Source organism: Pleurodeles waltl, chromosome 10, assembly GCF_031143425.1.
Source record: "Pleurodeles waltl isolate 20211129_DDA chromosome 10, aPleWal1.hap1.20221129, whole genome shotgun sequence".
In the NCBI taxonomy this organism is placed as follows: Eukaryota; Metazoa; Chordata; class Amphibia; order Caudata; family Salamandridae; genus Pleurodeles; species Pleurodeles waltl.
This window is the reverse complement of record NC_090449.1, coordinates 444,983,297-445,006,261: the sequence shown is the minus strand read 5'-3', so window position 1 is coordinate 445,006,261 and position 22,965 is coordinate 444,983,297. Positions and strand designations below refer to the sequence as shown.

The 22,965-nt window shown below is 45.2% G+C and overlaps 1 protein-coding gene across 1 annotated transcript in view; it reads left to right on the top strand.

Moving 5' to 3' along the window:
- GTF3C1 (general transcription factor IIIC subunit 1) overlaps window positions 1-22,965 on the top strand; it is a 1,928,973-nt gene that overhangs the window by 637,722 nt on the left and 1,268,286 nt on the right. The window contains exon 15 of the mRNA XM_069210709.1: window positions 18,296-18,574. Within this exon, the coding sequence (XP_069066810.1) occupies window positions 18,296-18,574 (279 nt within the window). The remainder of the gene's footprint in view (window positions 1-18,295; window positions 18,575-22,965) is intronic.

Sequence of the window (22,965 nt, the reverse complement as noted above, 5' to 3'; positions counted from 1 at the left end):
GCACTGGGGTACAGGGTCAGCCACCCATTGCACACCATGGCACACACAGATGCAGGGGTGTAAAGGCATGATTATTGCAGGAACCTTACCCAACATCACCGGACAGGAGGTTCCAGACATGTCCACTCCACCCACAGAAGAGGCCCACGGTGATGACAGCAGCTCTGTCCAACTGGATCTAGATGACCAGCCCGGCCCATCTGGGACCTCAGGACAGTCGGTTCCCCTAACACAGTCACAGGCCACCACAGAGCATCTCCCCTCAGGAAACACCAGCACAGCAACCACCCAGCGGGGCCATACCTCTGTCCCCAGGACACGTCAAGCAGCAGTGTGTCCACCACTACAGGGAACCGAGGCTAACCCACCACCCCAAGAACAGCAGGGACCTGGGGGCAGTGGGCACACGGTTCAGGGGACAGAGGCCCAGGAAAACCGGGGAACTGGGAGGTCTGCTGTGTGACAGGGGCAGGACAGGCCCAGGGAACCCACTCTCCACGAGGCCCTCTCCAACATCATGGGAGCATACCATCATTCCCAGGAGACGATGGCAAGGGTACTGGACAAGTTTCAGGAGACCCAGCGTCTGCAGGAGGAACAGTATTTGGGGTTCAGGGAGGAACTCAAATCCATCAATACCACCCTGGGCACCATTGTAGGGGTGATGAAGGACCTCGTGAACACCAGGAGGGACACTGTGGCACAACAAGGGGCCCCTGACACTAGCCTGGACGATGAACTTCCCACCACCTCCGCCGCCGCTAGTGGACAGGAGGCACCGCAGCAGGACCATGACACCAGTACCCCACCCCCTACAGATGGAGAACCACCCCGCAAGCCGTCCCTGAGATCCAGGACAAAGACAGAGAACAGTGCCAAGACCCCCGCCAAGAAATGAGACCACCCTGAATGTCATCTTTCTGTCCCACTTTGTCACCCTGTCCATCCTTAAACTGCCCTAGCTCCACTTCCTATGCCCCTTTGGACAATGCACCTGTGAGACAAATAGACTGGACTCTGCCATGGACATTCCTCCACCATCACCCCTGACCATTTTACAACCCCTCCACTATTTTGCACTTAAATATACACCCTTGAACCACAAAACAATCTGGACTCGGTCTGTGCTTTCATAAATGTGTATTTGCAAAAACTGCGGAAAATAGCAATGTCCATTCTATTGTCAACATACCTATGTCACACAGCTCTAGTCTATGAGGTAACAAAGCAGAGGTCACACAGTGGGACCCACATTTGTGAAATCGAAAGGGAAAGTGACAAATTAGGGTCCATACACTGCATGAAAGTGACCGACAGATGAGAGTTCGAACAATTTTATCAGATGTAGGAGGCAGTGATGTCTTCTTACCTGTGTCTCCTTGGAAGTATTGTTGGATCACGGTGTTTCTGTTGTCTATGTCCTCTTCTTCTGCCTCCTCCTCTTTACTGTCCACAGGCTCCACAGCTGCCACAAGACCTCCAGCTGGACCATCCTCCTGCAGAAAAGGCACCTGTCGTCGCAAAGCCAAGTTGTGCAGCATACAGCAGGCCACGATGACCTGGCACACCTTCTTTGGTGAGTAGTAAAAGGAACCACCTGTCATATGGAGGCACCGGAACCTCGCCTTCAGGAGGCGGAAGGTCCTCTCTATAACCCTCCTAGTTCGCCCATGTGCCTCATTATAGCGTTCCTCTGCCCTTGTCCTGGGATTCCTCCCTGGGGTCAGTAGCCATGACAGGTTGGGGTAGCCAGAGTCACCTGCAAATGTCGCGGAACAACTGCTAGACACACACTAACCTGTAGGGATAACCCCAGACCCAGATAACTATTCAGACTGTATAGGGTCCTTGTCCTCACCTAATAGCCACACATGGAGCCTCTGGAGTTGCCCCATCACATAAGGGATGCTGCTATTCCTCAGAATGTAAGCGTCATGCAAAGAGCCAGGAAACTTGGCGTTCACATGGAAGATGTACTGTTCAGCCAAACACACCATCTGCACATTCATAGAATGGTAGCTCTTCAGGTTTCTGTACACCTGTTCACTCCTGCGGGGAGGGTACCAAGGCCACATGTGTCCCATCAATGGCACCTATGATGTTGGGGATATGTCCCAGGGCATAGAAGTCACCTTTCACTGTAGGCAAATCTTCCACCTGAGGGAAAACAATGTAGCTGTGCATGTGTTTCAGCAGGGCAGACAACACGTTTGAGAACATTGGCTGAGACATCCCTGATGCTATAGCCACTGTAGTTTGAAAAGACCCACTTTCCAGGAAATGGAGTACTGACAGGACCTGCACTAGAGGGGGGATTCCTGTGGGATGGCGGATAGCGGATAGCTGACCTCAGGTCTGGCTCCAACTGGGCACACAGTTCCTGAATTGTGGCACGATCAAGTCTGTAGGTGACTATTACATGTCGCTCTTCCATTGTCGACAAGTCCACCAGCGGTCTGTACACCAGAGGATGCAGCCATCTCCACACCTGCCCCAGCGGACGTGCTCTGTGGATGAGAACAGCGATCAGAGGGTCAGCCAACACTGAGGTACAAAAAAAACAACTTTCTTGCACACAATTGTCAATCCACTATGTGCCTGTCTTAGTGTGTATGTAAGGCCTAGATATGTGTGACGCTTTTCAAATTAATGCCATGTGGCCCCCTGAAATGGCGGCTGCTTGACCTTTAATGTGGGACAAGGGGATATGAGGTAACTGCGCTGGCGTTGTACACCGTCATGGTAGGCGGTCGAAGACCGCGGCACAATCCTGCATTGGTTAACATTGAACCCTATGGGTCCCAGGAGCCAATGACGATGTACGCCGGCGGTGACGATACGCACCGCCGCTGACGTGACCGCCATTTTCGCTCTGTTCACTCACTTGACGGCAGAGGCCTAGCTGGGGATGTCCTCCCAACGTGGGAGGGGTGCTTGTCGCACCATGACCCCCCTGATGTTCCAGATCCTGGCGGTGGCGTATCCAGAGTTGGATGGGCGCTTGAGGGCATCACAGCAGCCACAAGGGGTGAGTACAGTCACATCCATCTGACTGCGTACAGTGGGAGGTGTCTGGGTGTGGGAGGTGGGCTGTCGGTTCCCCTAGGCTAGGGTGAGCCTTGTAGGCAAGGACCCTTTGTGAGGTAGGCGAAGTGGCACCCCAACTCCACCAGTAGTAAGAGCCTTCTACACCTAGTCAAGCTCCTGTGACTTCCATGTGTGTAGCAATCGGGCATAGGCCATGTAGCCCATGTCCCTGTGTTCAATTAGGGAACTCTAAGTGCATGATGTAGTGCAGAGGGCTGCTGTGTCTGTAGTGTCCGCCAACGGTAGTGGTATTGCATGCACTGAACATGTCTTTCTACTTTCCTTCACCCACCCTTTTTGTGCTCTCCCTGTTCTTGTGTGCATTAGCATCATCAAGCAAGGAGCTGTGTCATCGGAGCAGGAGGGAGCTGCATCCCACATGGAGGGTGAGACTACGGAGTCAGAATTCACCAGTGGGACAGAGGGCGAGGGGAGCTCCACGGCGGGGCCTGGAGCAGAGATCAGCGACACCGACTCCTCCTCTTATGGTAGTCCCTTGCAGTGGCGGGCCCCTCTGTGCCCCCCGCATCTACAGGTACAGCCGCAACCCCCCCCCCTACCTGCACCGCCCTCCCAGCAGCCCCTCAGCATGTGCCTTGTGGCCGCTCACCCAGGAGGGTGGGCATCTCCTTTGCCCCAGGCACCTCAGGCCCTGCCCCAGTCAGCCCTGCTGCACTCAGTGAGGAGGCCATTGACCTCCTGATCCCTCACTGTTGGGCAGTCTACCATTCTGAATGCCATCCAGGGTGTAGAGAGGCAGTTGCAACAGACAAATGCATACCTGGAGGGCATTCATTCTGGCCAGGCAGCCCGACAGCAAGCATTTCAGACTCTGGCCTCAGCACTGATGGCAGCCATTGTCCCTGTGTCCAACCTCCCCCCTCCAACTTCCTCCACCCAGACCCAATCACCAGTACCTCAGCCTATCCCAAGCACACCATCAGACCAGCATGCACACACCTCAACACACAAGGGTATCTCTGGCAAACATAGGCACCACACATCCCACAGGCACTCACACAAGCATCATTCCCATGCACACATACCAACATCCACTGCCTCCACTGTATCCCCCTCCCTGTCACGTCTTCACTCACACCTGCATGCACTACATCTTCAGCCACTACCTCCATCACCAGCACGCCCATCACCACATACCGCTCACGTGCACTCACCACCCTCACTACCATTCACACATCCCCAGTGTCCTCTCCCAGTGTGTCTGTGAGCCCTCCTCCCAAAGTACACAAATGCAGTCACACACCCACCCAACAGCCACCACCTCACGACAGCCTCCACCCCATGCACCTTCACACAAAGTCAGCAAACGAACACCTCCTACAACCACTACCTCTTCCTCCACTCCCAAACCCCCTCCATCTACCCGTCCCAGTGTGTCTAAAAAACTTTTCCTGTCAAACCTTGACGTCTTCCCTTCACCTCCCCCACCACTTCCGCCCCCTAGGGCCCGCCTTTCCAGGTCCCAACCCAGCACCTCAGCCAACACATCACCGGGCACAGTGGTGCCAGCAGTAACCGGCCTCTGTAGTGCACCAAGCAGCAGGGCTGCCAGTATCCCAAGGAGCGAGGCCAAGGACATTCCCCCAGCACCAAAACAGAAGAAGTTGCCCACATCCCAGAGGGAGAAGGCCAAAACACCTGCCACCAAGGGCTCAGCCAAGACAACAGTTGGGAGTGGCAAGACAGCTGCGCCACCGTCCAAGGTGGGAAAGGGCATGAAAAAGAAAGGCAAGTCACTGCCAACCTGCACGGCGGACAAGACCGGCACCGCCACCAGCACCCAAGATACTGAGCCCTTAACCAGCACCGCAGACACTGTGCCCTTCTGCAGCACCGAGGTCAGTGAGCCTGCCACCAGCACCGCCGCTCATGACCCCGCCGCCACCAGCACCGCCTCTCATAACACTGCCGCCAGCACCGAGGTCCGTGAGCCCGCCACCAGCAACGCTGCTCATGACCCCGCCGCCAGCACCGAGGTCAGTGAGCCCCCCCACCAGCACTGCTGCCCAATGACCGCCGCAAGCACCGCCGCCAGAACCGTCAGCAGCCACACCACATCCTGAGCCAGTGGCACCACCGCAGACATGGCTGCCATCTCCAGTGGTCATTTGTACAAGGCTGGTGGTCAGTTCCAGGGGCCTGGGCAGCTTCCATGTTGCCCCACCGTCAGTGGAGTGTCACATCCACTACCTCAGTCCTTGGCAGGATGAAGCACTCTGGGCACCAAGCCCCCTCCAGGACCAGTGGAGAAAGGTATCCACTAATTCAGTCCTTGGCAGGATGAAGCACTCTGGGCACCAAGCCTCCTCCAGAACCAGTGGAGAAAGGCATCCACTACCTCAGTCATTGGCAGGATGAAGCACTCTGGGCACAAAGCCCCCTCCAGAACCAGTGGAGACTGTTATCCACTTGAGAGACTGTGGCTTTGTGTCATGACCACACAAACTTGCCAAGTCAAATCAAAGAAGTGCATGAGAAAAGCAAAGAGATCTCCTCAGTGGAGACAGCAAAGCCCAAACTGGAAGAAGGTTTGCAGAGTAATCTTGAGCTTATTTCAAAGGAAGAATCAAGAAGAGAAGATCCAAGATGGCCGCTGTGAGTCCTGAAGGTTAGTTACAGTTCTAGTCTTGCAATCGGTTGGTTGCTAGGTTACGAGCTCTCCAGCTGGAAGCCTTGCACTTCAACTGAGGTCTGACAGGAATCAGCTGTGTGGAGAGAGAGCGCGCTTCAGAACAGAAACTCCTGTGAGGTAAAATTACATTTGAAGATAATATTACAGAAAACGGATAAATATTGTCAAGGTTTATTCGAAGAGTTTGATAGTATACCGTTCCTGTGGAAGTCGGCAAGGCTACAGAGTTAATGTATGAATTAACCTTATGTTTACAAGGTTCTTGTTTAAGATATTAAAGTCAAAGAAAAAACGAACTTTAAAAGAGCAAGTATCTACAAATGTCAAGGTTATAAACAAAGGCCAAGTTTAAAGGAGAAACGAACTGTTAACAAATAAGCATTTACAAATTCAATGGTAATAAACCAAAATAGAGTTTAAAAGAGAAACAAACTTAAATAAACAAGCATTTACAACTACAAGTTATCGACAGATCTTGAAGTAAGGAAGGAGAAACTAACTGTAATAAACAAGCATTTACAAATACAAGTTATCAACAAATGTCTGTTCTGCTTTCCTACTTATCTCGTATCAGAGCTTACAGAACATATCAAGAATGCACTTCTGAGTTCAAAGAAGACCTTTATTGTTGTTAATTCTTCCCCACTGACAAGTTCGTTAGAGACGAATTAATAGATTTCAAGCACACGTTCAATGAAAACAAAATATATCACAGTACTTCTCAGTTGCAATGTACACAGCAGGTTATATTTATAAGATATTGAATGCAAAGCAAAACAAATACTTCACCGTGTGAGAAACTATTTACAGCTTCATCTTTCTGGGGTCTGCAAGTTGATAACTCGGTCAACTGCGAGAAAGAGATTATCTACCCACACGGGAGACTGGCAACTGGCACCAAGTTCCAGTCCGAAGTCAGGCAGATTTCAATCTAATTCTCTGAAGCCCAAGTCATCCGTTACAAAAGCGTGCCCCCTCCTCTCAGACCTGGGAAAACTACGCAAGCCTTTGGAGACTGGCCAGATCTCCTAGACTCCTCCTCTTCCCAAGCCTGAGCAGAAAGGAAAACACCAAATGTACCCTCTCTTATCAGGTCTAGTCTACTGTGCGAAGAAAACAGCTTGGTTCATCTTGTGGAAAAACACAGCTTCTTGGATTCTCAACTGCAATGTCTAACTCTACGTTAAAGGCAATAGGCAGCTAACCTAAATATCAAATGTAATGTCTAATGTCATGTCAAAGCCAATAGGCAGCTGAGCTGAATATCAAAATGCAATGTCTAATATCATGTCAAAGCCAATAGGCAGCTAAACTGAATACAGCATGTCAAAGCCAATAGGCAGAATACAGAATGTAATGGCTAATGCAATGTCAAAGCCAATAGGCGGCTAAACTGAATACAGCATGTCAAAGCCAATAGGCAGAATACGGAATGCAATGTCAAAGCCAATAGGCGGCTAAACTGAATACAAAATGTATAATGTGCTACTGGTGAACATTGAACAACTAATATGCACAGTGGTGAAACACAAAGTCATTGGTCAAACATAACTAATAGCATCACAATGTCGAAGTAAGAAAGGAGAAACGAACTTTAATAAACAAGCATTTACAAATACAAGTATTGACAGAAGTCACAATAAGACAGGAGAAATTAAATAACATCAGCTGATTTGAAGAACGCATTATCACCAACTATATATATATATATATATATATATATATATATATATATATATATATATATATATATATATATATATAGCAACATAAAACCAATCTCTAACAAAGGTTGAGAAGTTCTTCCAGAATCAGTAATAAGCATTTTTTAAGAAGAGCTATCATTTATAGAGAGAAGTAAGGCTACAGAGAACTCAGGGTGAGTGAAGAAATAATAGAATTAAAGAGAATTAAGTGTTGAGAGTAGAAAGTGAAAAACTGATGTTGTATGTCCCTAGTAATTGCGACTGTGACTCTTGCAGGTGCTGTATCCAATGTTAGATGTGAAGAGGCAGACTGAGTACTGGCGTTCATCATCTCTGTGTGGCAGTCTCTCTACCATCCCATTCCCCTTTCCCCCTCCGGGGTACTCAGCACGAAGGATTAGTATTAGTTGTGAGTAGCTCGGGTCGGGACTGAGGAGTTATCTTCTGCTTCTGAGGAAATCGAATTGAAGTATCCTGACAGATTGAAGTGCACTCACCCTAATTTTAGGGAAAAAACAGATTTCCTCCTGAGCAGAATGGCAGAAGGAATTGATATAAAAGCATTAGCCACCGTTTTGGAAGGGTTACAGAAACAATTACATAACACCATAGAAGAAACAGTCCAAATAAAACAGCGAATAAATGAGTTAGGGAACACAGCTAAATCAAATGAATCTGTGTTTTCACAAATCCCTAGCCCTTCACAGTCTGCAGGTATATCCACTCAAATAATTCATGCGGTTTCCCCTATTATTCCTTTGGCTCAACCCGAGCGCTTCAGTGAGGATCCAAATAAGGCGCAGATTTTTCTGACCCAATGCTCATTTCATTTTTTATGTAGACCAGTCATTTTTTCCGAAGACCAGTCCAAAGTGGCATTTATATTGTCTTATCTGACAGGAGATGCGGCCGCATGGTCCATGCCAATAATTTCCAGAAATGATCCTGTTTCATATAATTTCCAAAATTTCAAGGAAGAGTTCTTAAGAATATTTGATCGGCGAACTGCAGCTCAAGCCACTGACAATGAACTACTGGAAATCAGGCAAGGTAATCAAGATCTAGTAGCCTATCTGGCTCATTTCAATAAACTAATTGTAGAGACTGCCTGGCCGGAGTCAAAAAGATCCGCCATATTTTATCGTGGACTGAGAGATGAATTGAAAGATGCCTTAGCACAAGTTCCAAATAGACCCATTGAAATTTCGGAGTTAATTGATCTTGTGTTACAGATTGACCACCGGTTAACTGAACGAAGAGCAGAAAAGAGAAGAGAGTATCGACCATTTCCCCTGAGAATTGATTGTGTAAGAAATTATCATACGAGAGCCGGAGAAGGGATAACGATAGAAGAACCAATGCAAATTGGCTCCATCCGAGGTCCTTTATCTAAGGAAGAAAAAGAGAAAAGAAGAGTGAATCAACTATGTTTATATTGCGTTGCATCTGGGCATTTTGTTAAAAACTGTCCCAAGAAACCCAAAGCTCTTCAGTCGGGAAAAGGCCAGCTTCATCAGTAGAGGGAGTTGCCCTGATGAAAGCAGAACCCAAGACAACTCCTTTAGATCAACGAGTGGCGAATACCTTACAAACTGCAGCGCCACATTTGGTACAAACAGTATCAGTTAAGACCCTTGAGAAGGAAATTCAAGGGATCTCAGTTATGATAGACTCTGGAGCTACGGGCAACTTCTGTGATATCAAATACGCTCGTAAAATGGGTATTCGATTTATCAAGAAATCTACTTTGGAAGTAGTAAGAGCTGTGGATGGAACCAATCTTTCTTCAGGACCCATTTCCCATGAGACCGAACCAATTCAGATGCAAGGTTTTGGTGGACATCAGGAGCAGATAATCTTTAATTTGATAGATGCTCCACAATTTCAACTCAATTTGGGTCTGCCCTGGCTTACAGAACATAATCCACAAATTGATTGGAGCAAAAGCACGATCAAGATGAATTCCTCTTACTGCAAAGAGAATTGCTTTCATGATGGAGTGGAAGTGTCCACCAAGTCCCAAGCGACCTGTTTATCATCACACTCTTCAATGATCTGTGCACTAAAGACAGCAGAAATCCCAAAAGAATATGAGGATTTAGTCGCCGTTTTTGATGAAAAGGAGGCTGAGAAATTGCCACCAGATCGACCCTACGACTGCAAAATTTAACTGGAGCCATGTGCGATATTGCCATGTAGCAGAATATACGCATTGACCGAAGCAGAGAATCAACATTTAACCCCTTAGCTGCTGGGCCTTTCCCCCCCCCCAGTGCTGAGCCCTTTTTTGGCTATTTGGGGTAGTTCGCGCTTAGGGCTTCATAACTTTTTGTCCACATAAGCTAACCACGCCAAATTTGCGTCCTTTTTTTCCAACATCCTAGGGATTCTAATGGTACCCAGAGTTGGTGGTTTCCCCTGGAGGAGACCAAGAAAATAGCCAAAATACAGTGAAAAATTTGTTTTTTCCAAAAAAATGGGAAAAAAGGGCTGCCGAAGAAGGCTTGTGTTTTTTTCCCTGAAAATGCCATCAACCAAGGGTTTCTGGTGCTGAAATCACTATCTTCCCACCTTTCAGGAACGGGCAGACTTGAATCAGAAAACCGAATTTTTCAACACAAATTTGGCATTTTACTGGGACATACCCCATTTCTACTATATTTGGTGCTTTCAGCCTCCTTCCAGTTAGTGACAGGAATGGGTGTGAAACCAATGCTGGATCCCGGAATGCTAAACATTTCTGAAAACTAGACAAAATTCTGAATTCAGCAAGGGGTCATTTGTGTAGATCCTACAAGGTTTTCCTACAGAAAATAACAGCTGAAATAAAAAAATATTGAAATTGAGCTGAAAACAACAGCCATTTTTCTTTATGTTTTACTCTGTAACTTTTTCCTGCGATGTCAGATTTCTGAAAGCAATATACCGTTTTGTCTGCTGGACTCTTCTGGTTGCGGGGATATAAAGGGCTTGTAGGTTCATCAAGAACCCTAGGTACCCAGAGCCAATAAATAAGCTGCACCCTGCAGTTGGTTTTCATTCTATACTGGGTATACAGCAATTCATTTGCTGAAATATGAAGAGTGAAAAAGAGGTATCAAGAAAACCTTTGCATTTCCAAAATGGGATCAAGATAAGGTTTTGAGGAGCAGTGGTTATTTGCACATCGCTGAATTCCGAGGTGCCCATACTAGCATGTGAATTGCAGGGCATTTCTCAAATAGACGTCTTTTTTACACACTCTCTTATATTTGGAAGGAAAAAATGTAGAGAAAGATAAGGGGCAATAACACTTGTTTTGCTATTCTGTGTTCCCCCAAGTCTCCCGATAAAAATGATACCTCACTTGTGTGGGTAGGCCTAGTGCCCGCGACAGGAAATGCCCCAAAACACAACATGGACACATAGCTGTTTTTTCCAAAGTGCCTACCTGTAGATTTTGGCCTCTAGCTCAGCCGGCACATAGGGAAACCTACCAAACCTGTGCATTTCTGAAAACTAGAGACCTAGGGGAATCCAAGGAGGGGTGACTTGCGGGGCTCGGACCAGGTTCTGTTACCCAGAATCCTTTGCAAACCTCAAAAAGTGGCTAAAAAAACAAGTTTTCCTCACATTTCGGTGACAGAAAGTTCTGGAATCTGAGAGGAGCCACAAGAACCAAATAAAAAAACAAGTTTTCCTCGCTGTGCTGCGATCGGGGGCCAGGAAACACTTTCAGGAAGGCCTCGTAAGAAAGGGGAGACTCTCCCCTTTCTTACGAGGCCTTCCCGAACGTGAAAAAGGCCGTTTTCCCCATGAAAGCAGGAAGCGGCCGCAAGGCTGCTTCCTGCTTTCATGGGGAAAACACCTTTGCAACGTCAGCGCGCCTCGCGGCGCGCTGACGTCACAAAGGGGCGGGTGGGGGGCGGGGGGAGACACGGTAGCTTCCGTGTCTCCCGGGGGGGGAAAAAAAATTAAAAAAAAATTCTCGGGTGCAACGCACCCGAGGATTTATTAATGCCCTTCCTGGTGTCGGCCACTGGTCGTGACCCGCACCAGGGAGGGTGTGTGGGCGTCGGCCAGTGGCCGACGCCCGCATTTAAGAGGTTAAAGGAGTATATGGATCAATATCTTGCTAATGGTTTTATTCGTCCTTCTGAATCTCCAGTGTCATCCCCACTATTTTTCATACCAAAGAAGGATGGGAGTCTTCGAACTTGCATTGATTATCGAGCCCTCAATCAGGTTACCATCAAGAATCGATACCCACTGCCTTTAGTGTCAGTTTTATTAGATCAAGTAAAGAATGCTAGAATCTACACCAAATTGGACCTGCGAGGAGCATATCATTTGATTCCAGTGGCTTCAGGGGATGAATGGAAAACCGCTTTTCGGACTCGATACGGATTATTTGAATATCAAGTGATGCCTTATGGGTTATGCAATGCTCCCGCTGCCTTCCAGCATTTCGTTAATGATATATTACAAGAATTCCTCGACCGGATTGCCGTGGTTTATATAGATGACATTTTAATCTTTTCCGACAATCTACAGGAGCACATTTCCCATGTTCGATCCATCCTCACAAGGTTGCAAGAAAACCATCTCTATGTAAAATTGGAGAGGTGTGCATTTCATGTGGAACGAGTTGAGTTCTTAGGATTCATTTTGTCACCAGAAGGAGTTAGTATGGATCCTGCCAAGATAAAGACAGTGCAACATTGGCCTTCTTCTTACAATGTCAAAGAGATCCAGAGTTTCTTGGGGTTTGCTAATTTTTATCGAAGATTCATATCCAATTTTTCTCAAACAGTTACACCCATTACTCGATTGTTGAAGAAAGGAGTGAAGTTTGAGTGGACAAAAGAAGCTGAAAATGCTTTTAATTTTTTGAAGAATTCCTTCGTCTCAGCTCCAATCTTGCTCCACCCCAATCCAGATGAGCCATATTATGTGGAGGCAGATGCTTCAGATGTTGCCATAGGAGGTATCCTTTCCCAGCGTCATAAAAATACAGGTCAATTACATCCAGTGGCCTATTTCTCTCGAAAATTAACACCACCAGAGATAAATTATTCAATTGAGGATAAGGAGCTATTGGCAGTCAAAGAAACTTTTCGTGAGTGGAGGCATTACATTTTGGGAGCTAAGCATAAAGTGACCGTTTAGACGGACCACCGAAATTTACAGTTTTTAAAATCAGCTTGAACTCTAACAGCTAGACAACTGCGTTGGTCCCTATTTTTTGCAGACTTTGATTTTGTTATCACTTTCAGACCTGGAAAAGTAAATGGGAAGGCAGATGCTCTATCTCGAATTGATACCGGTGCAGTTAAAGAGCCTCCAGAAAAAGAATTGATTATTCCACAAGAGAAGTTCATATCTGCCATATTGTATGAAAATTTAACCAAAGAAATTCAGGAAAACTTAACATTCAAAGGAATGCTGAAGTGGTCCAAAGAAGGCCAAGGAAGAGAAATCAAAAAAGGTTTGCCATACTTTAAAGGTGCACTGTATGTTCCGACTGTGGAGCTGCAAGAAAAAATTCTTCAGGCTTATCATGACGATCAATTGGCTGGACACAAAGGAATTCAAAAGACTCAAAATCTAATACAACGAGAATTTTTGTGACCAAAAATGAAAACTCAGATAAGACAATATGTGTCAACTTGTGACAAATGTCAAAGAGGGAAATCAAATAGAACAGCTGCACAAGGTCTGTTAAGACCTTTACCCACTGCACCCCATGCCTGGCATACTGTTACTATAGATCTTATAGTGGACCTCCATAGTAGCCAAGGTTTTAACGCTATCCTAGTTTTTGTAGACACTTTCACTAAAATGGCGCATTTCATTCCTTTGAAAGAAATCCCTCGAGCCTCACAGGTTGCACAGTTGTTTACACAACACATAGTACGCGCCCATGGTATCCCAAAAATTCTAGTTTCAGACAGGGGGTCCCAATTTGTTTCTCGCTTTTGGAAGGCCTTTAGTAAAAGATTTGGAATTGATTCTCGTTACTCTACCAGTTACCATCCTGAAACCGATGGGCAAACAGAGAGAGTGAATCAAGAGTTAGAACAGTATTTAAGACTCAATTTATTCGATAAAGAGAAGGAATGGCCCGAGTTGATGTGGGCAGCTGAATTTGCTTACAATAATGCTGTTCATTCCACCACTGGGTTCACCCCCTTTTATCTGAACCATGGTAGACATCCTAATGTAATGTTGGGTAAAGAAGATGATTCAGTGCCTGCAGTAGAAGAGATGGTGAGGGATTTGCAGACCACATTAGTTAGGGCTAGAAAAAAACATAATTCAAGCAAAAGACTCATATAAGACTCAGGCTGATAGAAAAAGAAGAGAGAGCCCCATTTATTCGAAAGGAGACAAAGTTTGGTTATCCACTCGTCATTTACGTCTCAAAGGAAATCGCAAATTTCAGCCACGATTTATAGGCCCATTCAAAGTTGACAAGATGATCAATCCAGTGGCAGTTAAATTGCAGTTGCCAGCTCATCTAAAGATACATCCTGTTTTCCATGTCGCCTTGTTAAAGGACAGTCCTCCAAATTTACGTCAAAACTCCCCTCCAATTCCTATCCAGATTAGCTCTGCAGAAGAGTATGAGGTCAATCAAATCTTAGATTCCAAAATCCGTAATGGCCAGCTTTATTATCTAATTGATTGGAAAGGTTATGGTCCAGAGGAACGATCCTGGGAGCCACACGAGTATGTACATGCTTCAAGATTAGCGAGAAACTTTCATAAAACCTACCCAAGCAAACCTAAATTGGAGAACTGTTCCTTGAGGGGGAGTACTGTCATGACCACACAAACTTGCCAAGTCAAATCAAAGAAGTGCATGAGAAAAGCAAAGAGATATCCTCAGTGGAGACAGCAAAGCCCAAACTGGAAGAAGGTTTGCAGAGTAATCTTGCGCTTATTTCAAAGGAAGAATCAAGAAGAGAAGATCCAAGATGGCCGCTGTGAGTCCTGAAGGTTAGTTACAGTTCTAGTCTTGCAATTGGTTGGTTGCTAGGTTACGAGCTCTCCAGCTGGAAGCCTTGCACTTCAACTGAGGTCTGACAGGAATCAGCTGTGTGGAGAGAGAGCGCGCTTCAGAACAGAAACTCATGTGAGGTAAAATTACATTTGAAGATTATATTACAGAAAACAGATAAATATTGTCAAGGTTTATTCGAAGAGTTTGATAGTAGACCGTTCCCGTGGAAGTCGGCAAGGCTACAGAGTTAATGTATGAATTAACCTTGTGTTTACAAGGTTCTTGTTTAAGATATTAAAGTCAAAGAAAAAACGAACTTTAAAAGAGCAAGTATCTACAAATGTCAATGTTATAAACAAAGGCCAAGTTTAAAGGAGAAACGAACTGTTAACAAATAAGCATTTACAAATTCAATGGTTATAAACCAAAATAGAGTTTAAAAGAGAAACAAACTTAAGTAAACAAGCATTTACAACTACAAGTTATCAACAAATGTCGAAGTAAGAAAGGAGAAACGAACTTTAATAAACAAGCATTTACAAATACAAGTATTGACAGAAGTCACAATAAGACAGGAGAAATTAAATAACATCAGCTGATTTGAAGAACGCATTATCACCAACTTTATATATATATATATATATATATATATATAGCAACATAAAACCAATCTCTAACAAAGGTTGAGAAGTTCTTCCAGAATCAGTAATAAGCATTTTTTAAGAAGAGCTATCATTTATAGAGAGAAGCAAGGCTACAGAGAACTCAGGGTGAGTGAAGAAATAATAGAATTAAAGAGAATTAAGTGTTGAGAGTAGAAAGTGAAAAACTGATGTTGTATGTCCCTAGTAATTGCGACTGTGACTCTTGCAGGTGCTGTATCCAATCTTAGATGTGAAGAGGCAGACTGAGTACTGGCGTTCATCATCTCTGTGGCAGTCTCTCTACCATCCCATTCCCCTTTCCCCCTCCGGGGTACTCAGCACGAAGGATTAATATTTGTTGTGAGTAGCTCGGGTCGGGACTGAGGAGTTATCTTCTGAGGAAATCGAATTGAAGTATCCTGACACTTTGCACTCCTTAGGATAAAACAGTGGGCAAACCACCCACTGGAGAGACTTGAAAGACTGTGGCTTTGCACTCCCCATGATAGAGCAGTGGGCAATCCACCCACTGGAGAGACAGGAAAGACTGTGGCTTTGCACTCCCTAGGATAAAGCAGTGGGAAACCCACCCACTGTAAAGATTTGAGAGACTGTGGCTTTGCACTCCCCAGGATAAAGCAGTGGGCAAACCACCCACTGGAGATACTTGAGAGACTATGGCTTTGCACTCCCCAGGATACATCAATGGGCATGGAGCCCCCTCGTGGAGCTGGCGTCGTACACTCATCCGGCTGATGTGCCCCCCCCCCTTCCCCCTGAGGTGCCTGTTTAATTTGATCTGATGCCCCTGCAGTGTTCTCTCTGTTTGGATTGGGTATCTTGTGTGGGCCTCGCCCATGCATTTTGGGCCCAGTGGTCCACAGACTATATAGGGGCAGTACCTGGACTTGAATTCTTGGTGTACATATTTGTTAGTAGTGTATATCATTTTTTTAGTAATGGAGTTTTCTTGATTACATTTGTTCAAATAATTTCCTTTTGTCCTTGCGTTCTTCCAGGGGGGAGGTTGGGGGGGTGAAATGTAACATTTCTGCATGTATTTGTGTGTGTGTTGTTGGGGGTGGGGGTGTTGTGTGTGTGTGTGTGTGTGTGTGTGTGTGTGTGTGTGTGTGTGTGTGTGTGTGTGTGTGTGTGTGTGTGTGTGTCACTCTCTTTTCCCTCCCCCCCCTCCCCTGTGTTGTAGGTGCAGTACTCACCGTGGTCATCGCCATTGTCGGTCGTGCTCCTGGTAGAGGAGCAGGAAGATAATCGCAGGGAGTATTTGGAGTTCCGGCTCCATGGCGTCGTGGTTCCTCGTGGGTTGTGTAGAGATGAGAGTTTTCCTTTCCAAGTCCTGTTTACGCCGTGTTTTTGTTCGCGTTGAATCTGCCCCGGAAAATGTGGCGGATTGGCCTGTCATAATAGTGTGGGCGGTACATTGACTTCCGCCTGTTTGTTGGTGCTGACCGCCATGCTGTTTGTTTCTACCGCCGTGGCGGCCGGAGTGTTAAAGTGGCTGTCTATGTTGGCGTTTTCTGCCACGGTCGTGATTCCATTTTTTTTCCGCCGGCCTGTTGGCGGTCTTACTGACGTTTTAACACCGACTGCCATGGTTGCAATGAGGGTCTATATCTCATTTTGATATAGTATATACAGAGCCAGCTTCCTACACCAGGGATTCCAGTGCAGTGAGGAACAGCATGGGCGAAAGAGGGCAATCCTAGTGCGTGCTCCTGCACACTGGGAAGGGGTTGGAGAGAAAGCTGCCGCAGTTGCCTTGTGCAGTGAGTAAGGTAAAGAACCACCTTATCTGACCAGTGAATCTCTCGCCTGGTCCCATTTGCTAGAATGTGCAGATCATAGGACTCTATTCGATAAGGTTGATGTTGGTGTTCAGGAGGAAAATCAGATGATAGATGCCACATAGCATGGGAACCTCAGATTGATTTGTGGGAGCAGTGCAGGTGCATCAGACAAAATATAATGTGGTCGATTTGTGGCTTCAATTGATTTTAGAAATGCTCCAACCTTTTAATTAAAATTTATATTTTATTTATATTTGTTTGCAAATTAAGCTGAAATCCTCTCTATGGTATGTTCTAGACCAGTGGTTCCCAACTTGTGGTCCTGGGACCCCTGGGGGTCCGCGAAGCCTTCTCAGGGAGTCCGCGACTGCTTAGAAAATTAAAAAATATTAACAAATATTGACAAATTAGGTCCCAAGCTTCAAGTAATGACTCAGGCGGGGGTTCCCAGATTCCAATGATGATTCAGTGGGGGTCCCTGGGTTCCATTAATGTTAAAATGGGGGTCCACATAAGTCAAAAGGTTGGGAACCGCTGTTCTAGACAGATATACAAGGTGCAGAATCATGCATGGTACGTATGTTTACAGCCCTTGACCTAGCCTCACAGAGCCATGAGTTGAGTCCCATGAGTCAGTGATGTCAGACCCTCTTGCAAATGCTGCAACCCCTCCCCTTCCCAACTTGTGACCTTGTGATGACTTGAAAAGGGAGGGGTGGTAGGAGGCAGATGATAATTGACAAGCAGTCCGGTGAGTACAGGGCAGTTACTGTGCGTGCATGGGGCTGCTTTAGAATGTAACACTTTATCATGTAATTTGTGGGCGGTCTCAGAGGACCCCCAAATGTTGCAGAACTGGGCTTGCCGCATGTCTGTCCATACCCTGCTGTAACATTCACTGCTGCCAACTAGCACAGGCACACTAGTCCATGTGACTATTTAAAACTGCTTGACGTCCGTTCTAGAGAATGGACTGGGGGGTCCAAGGCAGTGAATGCTTTTACCATATTGTAAATAAGATAGCAATTGTGTTTTGCATTTACCATCCACTTCGCAAATAATTGGAAGGTCCTGTTTTTTGTGAAGTCCGTTGCTCTGACTATTCAAAATACAAAATGTTTTGTGCATTAACCCCTATTACTTTTCAGTCACATAACCTTTCAGCATGTTCTTGCTTAGGTGTGCATATGGCTGCGCTGTTTGGAAGTACCATTGGCACGTACGTAGGCAATAGATGCATGTTCGAGCTCAAGGTTCACAACATATACAATCGAATTATTGGATTTTTAACATTTTTTCTGTGTATAATAATTGCAGTATTGTGTAAAATAGCTACAATATTCCCCTGGTAATTGGACAATGATGTTTTTTCGTTGAACTATGAATAATATTTTTTTAATCATCTTCCCATTCAGTTCCCGGACTTGGACGTGCCCTCGGATTTCTTCCAAAAATGCCCCGCTTAAAGTTGGTCCATATTTTTCTGTGGTACATAGTTTATGGCCACCCCTTAAGCATTCCTCTTCAGCAACTTACTGAGAAAAAAGAAAAGGAGTTCACAGAAGACAGACCAATAGTCCCAGAAGGCACACCCGTTGCTGCTGACTGTGAGACTAAAGGAAGTGATCACGTACACAAAGATGTTCTTGAGGACTATTTCCTTGACTCTGAAGTGGATCTTTCTAGTGAAACTGGTAAGGATGCGTAGTATGTATTTTTCCAAAAAGCAATTCTTATTATATATTGTGTTAATCGTGTCAAGTTAATAAAAAAATGTCCATTAAAAAACTATAGAAAATCTTTAAAATAGCCTGAAAAAGCAGTTTCTGTGACAGAACCACAATATTTTGTAAAATAAAAGTAACTGGAGTCAGCTATCCCACTTCCCAGATTGATGAATGTTGCGTCTTCTGCAGTGGGTGGAAGTACCGTCTTCTAGTTGTAGAGCTGTTCCCTCCCCTGAGTATGCTAAAGGTGTCTGACCCTTGAAGTTAAAGGTATTAACTCAAACATCCTGCTTTAACTCTAAAGAGAATTCTAGACATATTGCCCACTTCAAACTGTGTGGGGAAGCATATACAACATTTCAGGGGTTTCCCTAACCTGCAAGACTGTTTCATTTAATAAAATCATCACAAGTGATTTTTTTGATCCTTGAACCAATCTCAGACGCTTTTAGAAATCCATAATCCTAACATATGTAAAGTTAATAATGATTAAATAATATTTTAACTCACTACCTATCGGATAACGTTTGCAAATCCTTCAGCCGATGACCCAAAAGGGAAAACGGTGGGTAATTATTTTTAACTCGATAAAAATTAACTGCGTTCGTTTGCAGTATTTTTCCCATCAGTTTGAAATGTTTAGCTTCAGTCATAATTACATTTTTCTCAACCTTCTATTTTGAGTCACTGTGCACTTGCAACGAAGACAAATCAACTTTTAACAGAATTATGATTTTATTTTTTGTAATCTTGTCACTGTAGAGTTGTGAGTTTTTACATTCTTGTTTGAATGTTTTCAGACGGCTTTATTTGCTTTTGATAATTAGTATTACAGTTTCAAGTTTTTCAGTTTGTAACATCCATTATATTTTGTAAAAGAACCAACTTACATGCGTTCTCTCGAATAGTAAAACAATTCCTATTTTTTTATGGGCAATTCTTAAACGTGTAACTTGTTTTACACTTTTCCTTAGCTTGTTTTCAAACCTAGTATAACTTTTTTTTTTTTTTTTAGAATTTAGTGGAACTACTTAGTTATCTCATGTTCTTCTACTTGTAAATGAAGAGCGTGCTCTACTTTTAGTAATCAGTGCTCCTTTAATTACTGATATAGACAAGATACTTTACTTGTATTTGTAGGTATTTACGTTGTTTCAGTAGCATTTTTTGAAAATAAGTGGATATCTGCGAAGTCACATTTTAAAAGATAGAGAATCATTAGGAGTGTCACAAATGGAAGTTAGTTACCTGTGCAAAATATCACTACTAACTGTAGTTGAGGTCTGCACCGCTATAAGGCTAGGCATTCTAAAAGACGCTTGTCTTAAAAAAAAAAAAAAAAAAAAAAAAAAAAAAAGGGAAGGGGAAGAGGATATGTTAGACTGTATGATACATTTTTCACTCCTATAGCTTAAAATATCAGACCCAGGATTGCATTTACCACTCTACAAATGTCCTCTGTAGCTTAATCATGGAGCATAGAGACCTGAATCCCAGCTCGGTGTTTTCACTATATACTCAGTGGCAGTGTGTTGACAATCTCAGAAATAAGGTTATTTCGATGTGTGAGGTACTGGGTTTTTCAGAACCGGTACTGATCCGGTAACCCAGCGGTGCCAGGGTACACCCAAAGACCTCGGGTACTTTCCTGATTCAGACTACAGAAACTCAGAGTCTTCTAGGTGAAGTCAAAGATCGAATTTATTGGCTGCAACCAATTGACAAGTGTCCTAGAAGTACAACAGCACGATTTGTATGTTCTCAGGAGACTGTGTTTCAATGCAAAGTCAGGTTTCCTTATATACAGTTTTTTAAGCTTCAGGCAAACATTCTTGACATTTTGGTTGGTCATTCACATGTTTTCACTACAAAGGAAAAAACAGTGTCATGATGAAACCTTATATTTCATGTCATCCAACCCATAATAAATTACCCGGTAAGGCCTAGTATTTTACATCAGATAAGTGTGGACCCCCAATAAAAACGGGCACCTCCCCCTCATGAAGTAAGAAGAAGAAAAGAGCAGGTGCAGGTGTGAGCAAGATTAGGCAGGGTGTGTGAGCGATAATAAGGGTTTTATGGCATGGTGTGCCTTGATGCTATCTGATTCGGCCACTGGGAGAGGGACTGACCAAACAGGTTTGGCCTGAGGCAATGGTTCCAGCTTGCCCAGGCCAGAGAGAAGTCAATCAAGGTGTACGTGTCCTTGGAATCAAATCTGACTGTATTATAAGCCTATGTGAGGGCAACTTTTAAAAATGGCTGCTGTGTATAAAATGGGAGCCACGAGTGCAGGACGAAAATGGCGATTTCGAGGTGAAAACGCTGCTGGAATTGAGCGAAAATGCTCATGCTTAGTGTACTAGTCATTATCGGTCTTTTGATACTAAAATCGTACTGCTGTGGCAAAGTAAATTACATGGGTCCAGAATTTTTAGAACCACATGTGGCAGGGGTGCAGAGTAGTTCCCAAGGCAGGGTGAGACTCATACCCCTGAGGAGCATGTACTGTGAACCACCAAAATATTTCAAACCAGTACACGAATCTCTACTCAAAAATCCATCTAGCTGAATCTAGCTAGTGACCCTACTGTGATGCCCTTGTGTATAGCCCCTCTTTTGCCAGGTCTCGGTCCCTCCGAGGTTGGGCTTGTCTCCTCAGAGCCAGTGGATTGCAGTCTGGCATTTGGCCAGTGGAAGGGTCAGCGTTGAGAATTAATGCTGTATTTTTGCCACCTTTGGGCCTCAGGACTATGCTCAGCAGACACAATTGGACAGTTAGTGCAAGCTCACTGTGCATCCACTCCCTTCAACTGAGCTGTCACCTCCTCCCAGTACTGCTGTAGACTACTGCAGTACCATGCCATATGTAGGATCTGGGCTCTCTCGTCACCACACCACGGGAATACTGAGGTTCTAGCAGAGTTCAACTTATGTAGCCTGACTGGTGTCAAATAGGTGCGGTGGAGGTAGTTAAAGTGCGTCAGTCTAAAGCGCACATTACTTGCCATCTTCTGCGTCTGTGCGAAAAGCTGTTCTCCATTCTTTGTCAGTGTGGTCAGTAGGTCCTCATCCCAGGGCCCATCAAGCTTGCAGCACAGTCTTCATTCTACCACTTTATCGAGCTGTGTCTATAGTCTCAACACTAGTCTCCGTATTCCTCCAGCAATGTCTTTAGGACAGCTGAAGTGGATGGGGCCTCAGAGAATACATTCCACACTTCTCGAGCTGTGCTCACCAGCTTGGCAAACTGGAGGAACTGTCCCGAGCCAATTCCAAACACCTTGCACGCCTCTTCAAACGTTATGAATTTATCCCCTGGGTAAAGGTCACCTAGTTCTAGGCAACCTCTGTCAGTCTGCGCTGACAGAGACATTGTGTTCTGTATGCGCCGAAAATGGTTGCAGCCAGTCATTTGGAAGTGCCTTGCTAAAGGTTGGGCATTTCAAAATGCTTTTCACGACCACCTCCTCCCATGCTAAAGCCACTTGTATCATTCATGGTGTTTTAGGGGGGTGGGGTTGATGAGATCTCATCAAGCGTGTCAGCAGGGAACCATCCAGGAGAACCTCTCTCAGCAATGTGGGTTTCCAGTTTGGATCCTCAGAGCACTATTTCACTGCATGATGTAATTGCGCTGCAAGATGGTAAAGCTCCAAGTCCGACAGTTCCAATCCGCCCTCTGTCCAATCCAAGTTCAGAGCCTGATTGGTATACTCATCTTCTTTTGACTGCCTATACCAGGCGAACCAACAGTCTATCAATTGCTTTAAATAAAGGCTGGCCAATCTGAAGCATAGAATTCTGCAACAGATATTAGCAGTGTGACAGTAGGACCATTTTTGCTAACGCCACTCTACCCATCAGTGAAAGCAGGAGGGAGACCCAGAATTGTATGGAGGCTTTAAGCCCCTATATAGTTTTACCCAGAATTATGCCTGTGCCGTGTAAGTGGCCTGAATCCCCAAGTATCTAAAGGTTGTTTTCTCCCAGGCAAGGCACAGGTCAGGCAGTCACGATTATTCTAGAGTAGCCAACTATGCCAGGGGGGAAAATTGACTTTTATTTCTGTTTATATACAGTCATAAGACTGAAGTGAAGGCTTCCAGGCCCTGCAGTAGGATAGGAATTTAATTCACAGGATGGATGACATACACTAATGCATCATCCACATACATGGACACTACATGGGGCCTTCCGCCTACCTTTATGCCCCCATGAGGCCATCTCTTGCAGGAGCCAGATCGCCAAGGGCTTTATTGTCAGTGTAAAGACCAGCAGCGTCAGTGACTTTGCCTGGTGCCCCTTTCCACCCTCCAGCTGCAGGATGTATGGCCAACCAACCACATCCTTGCTGA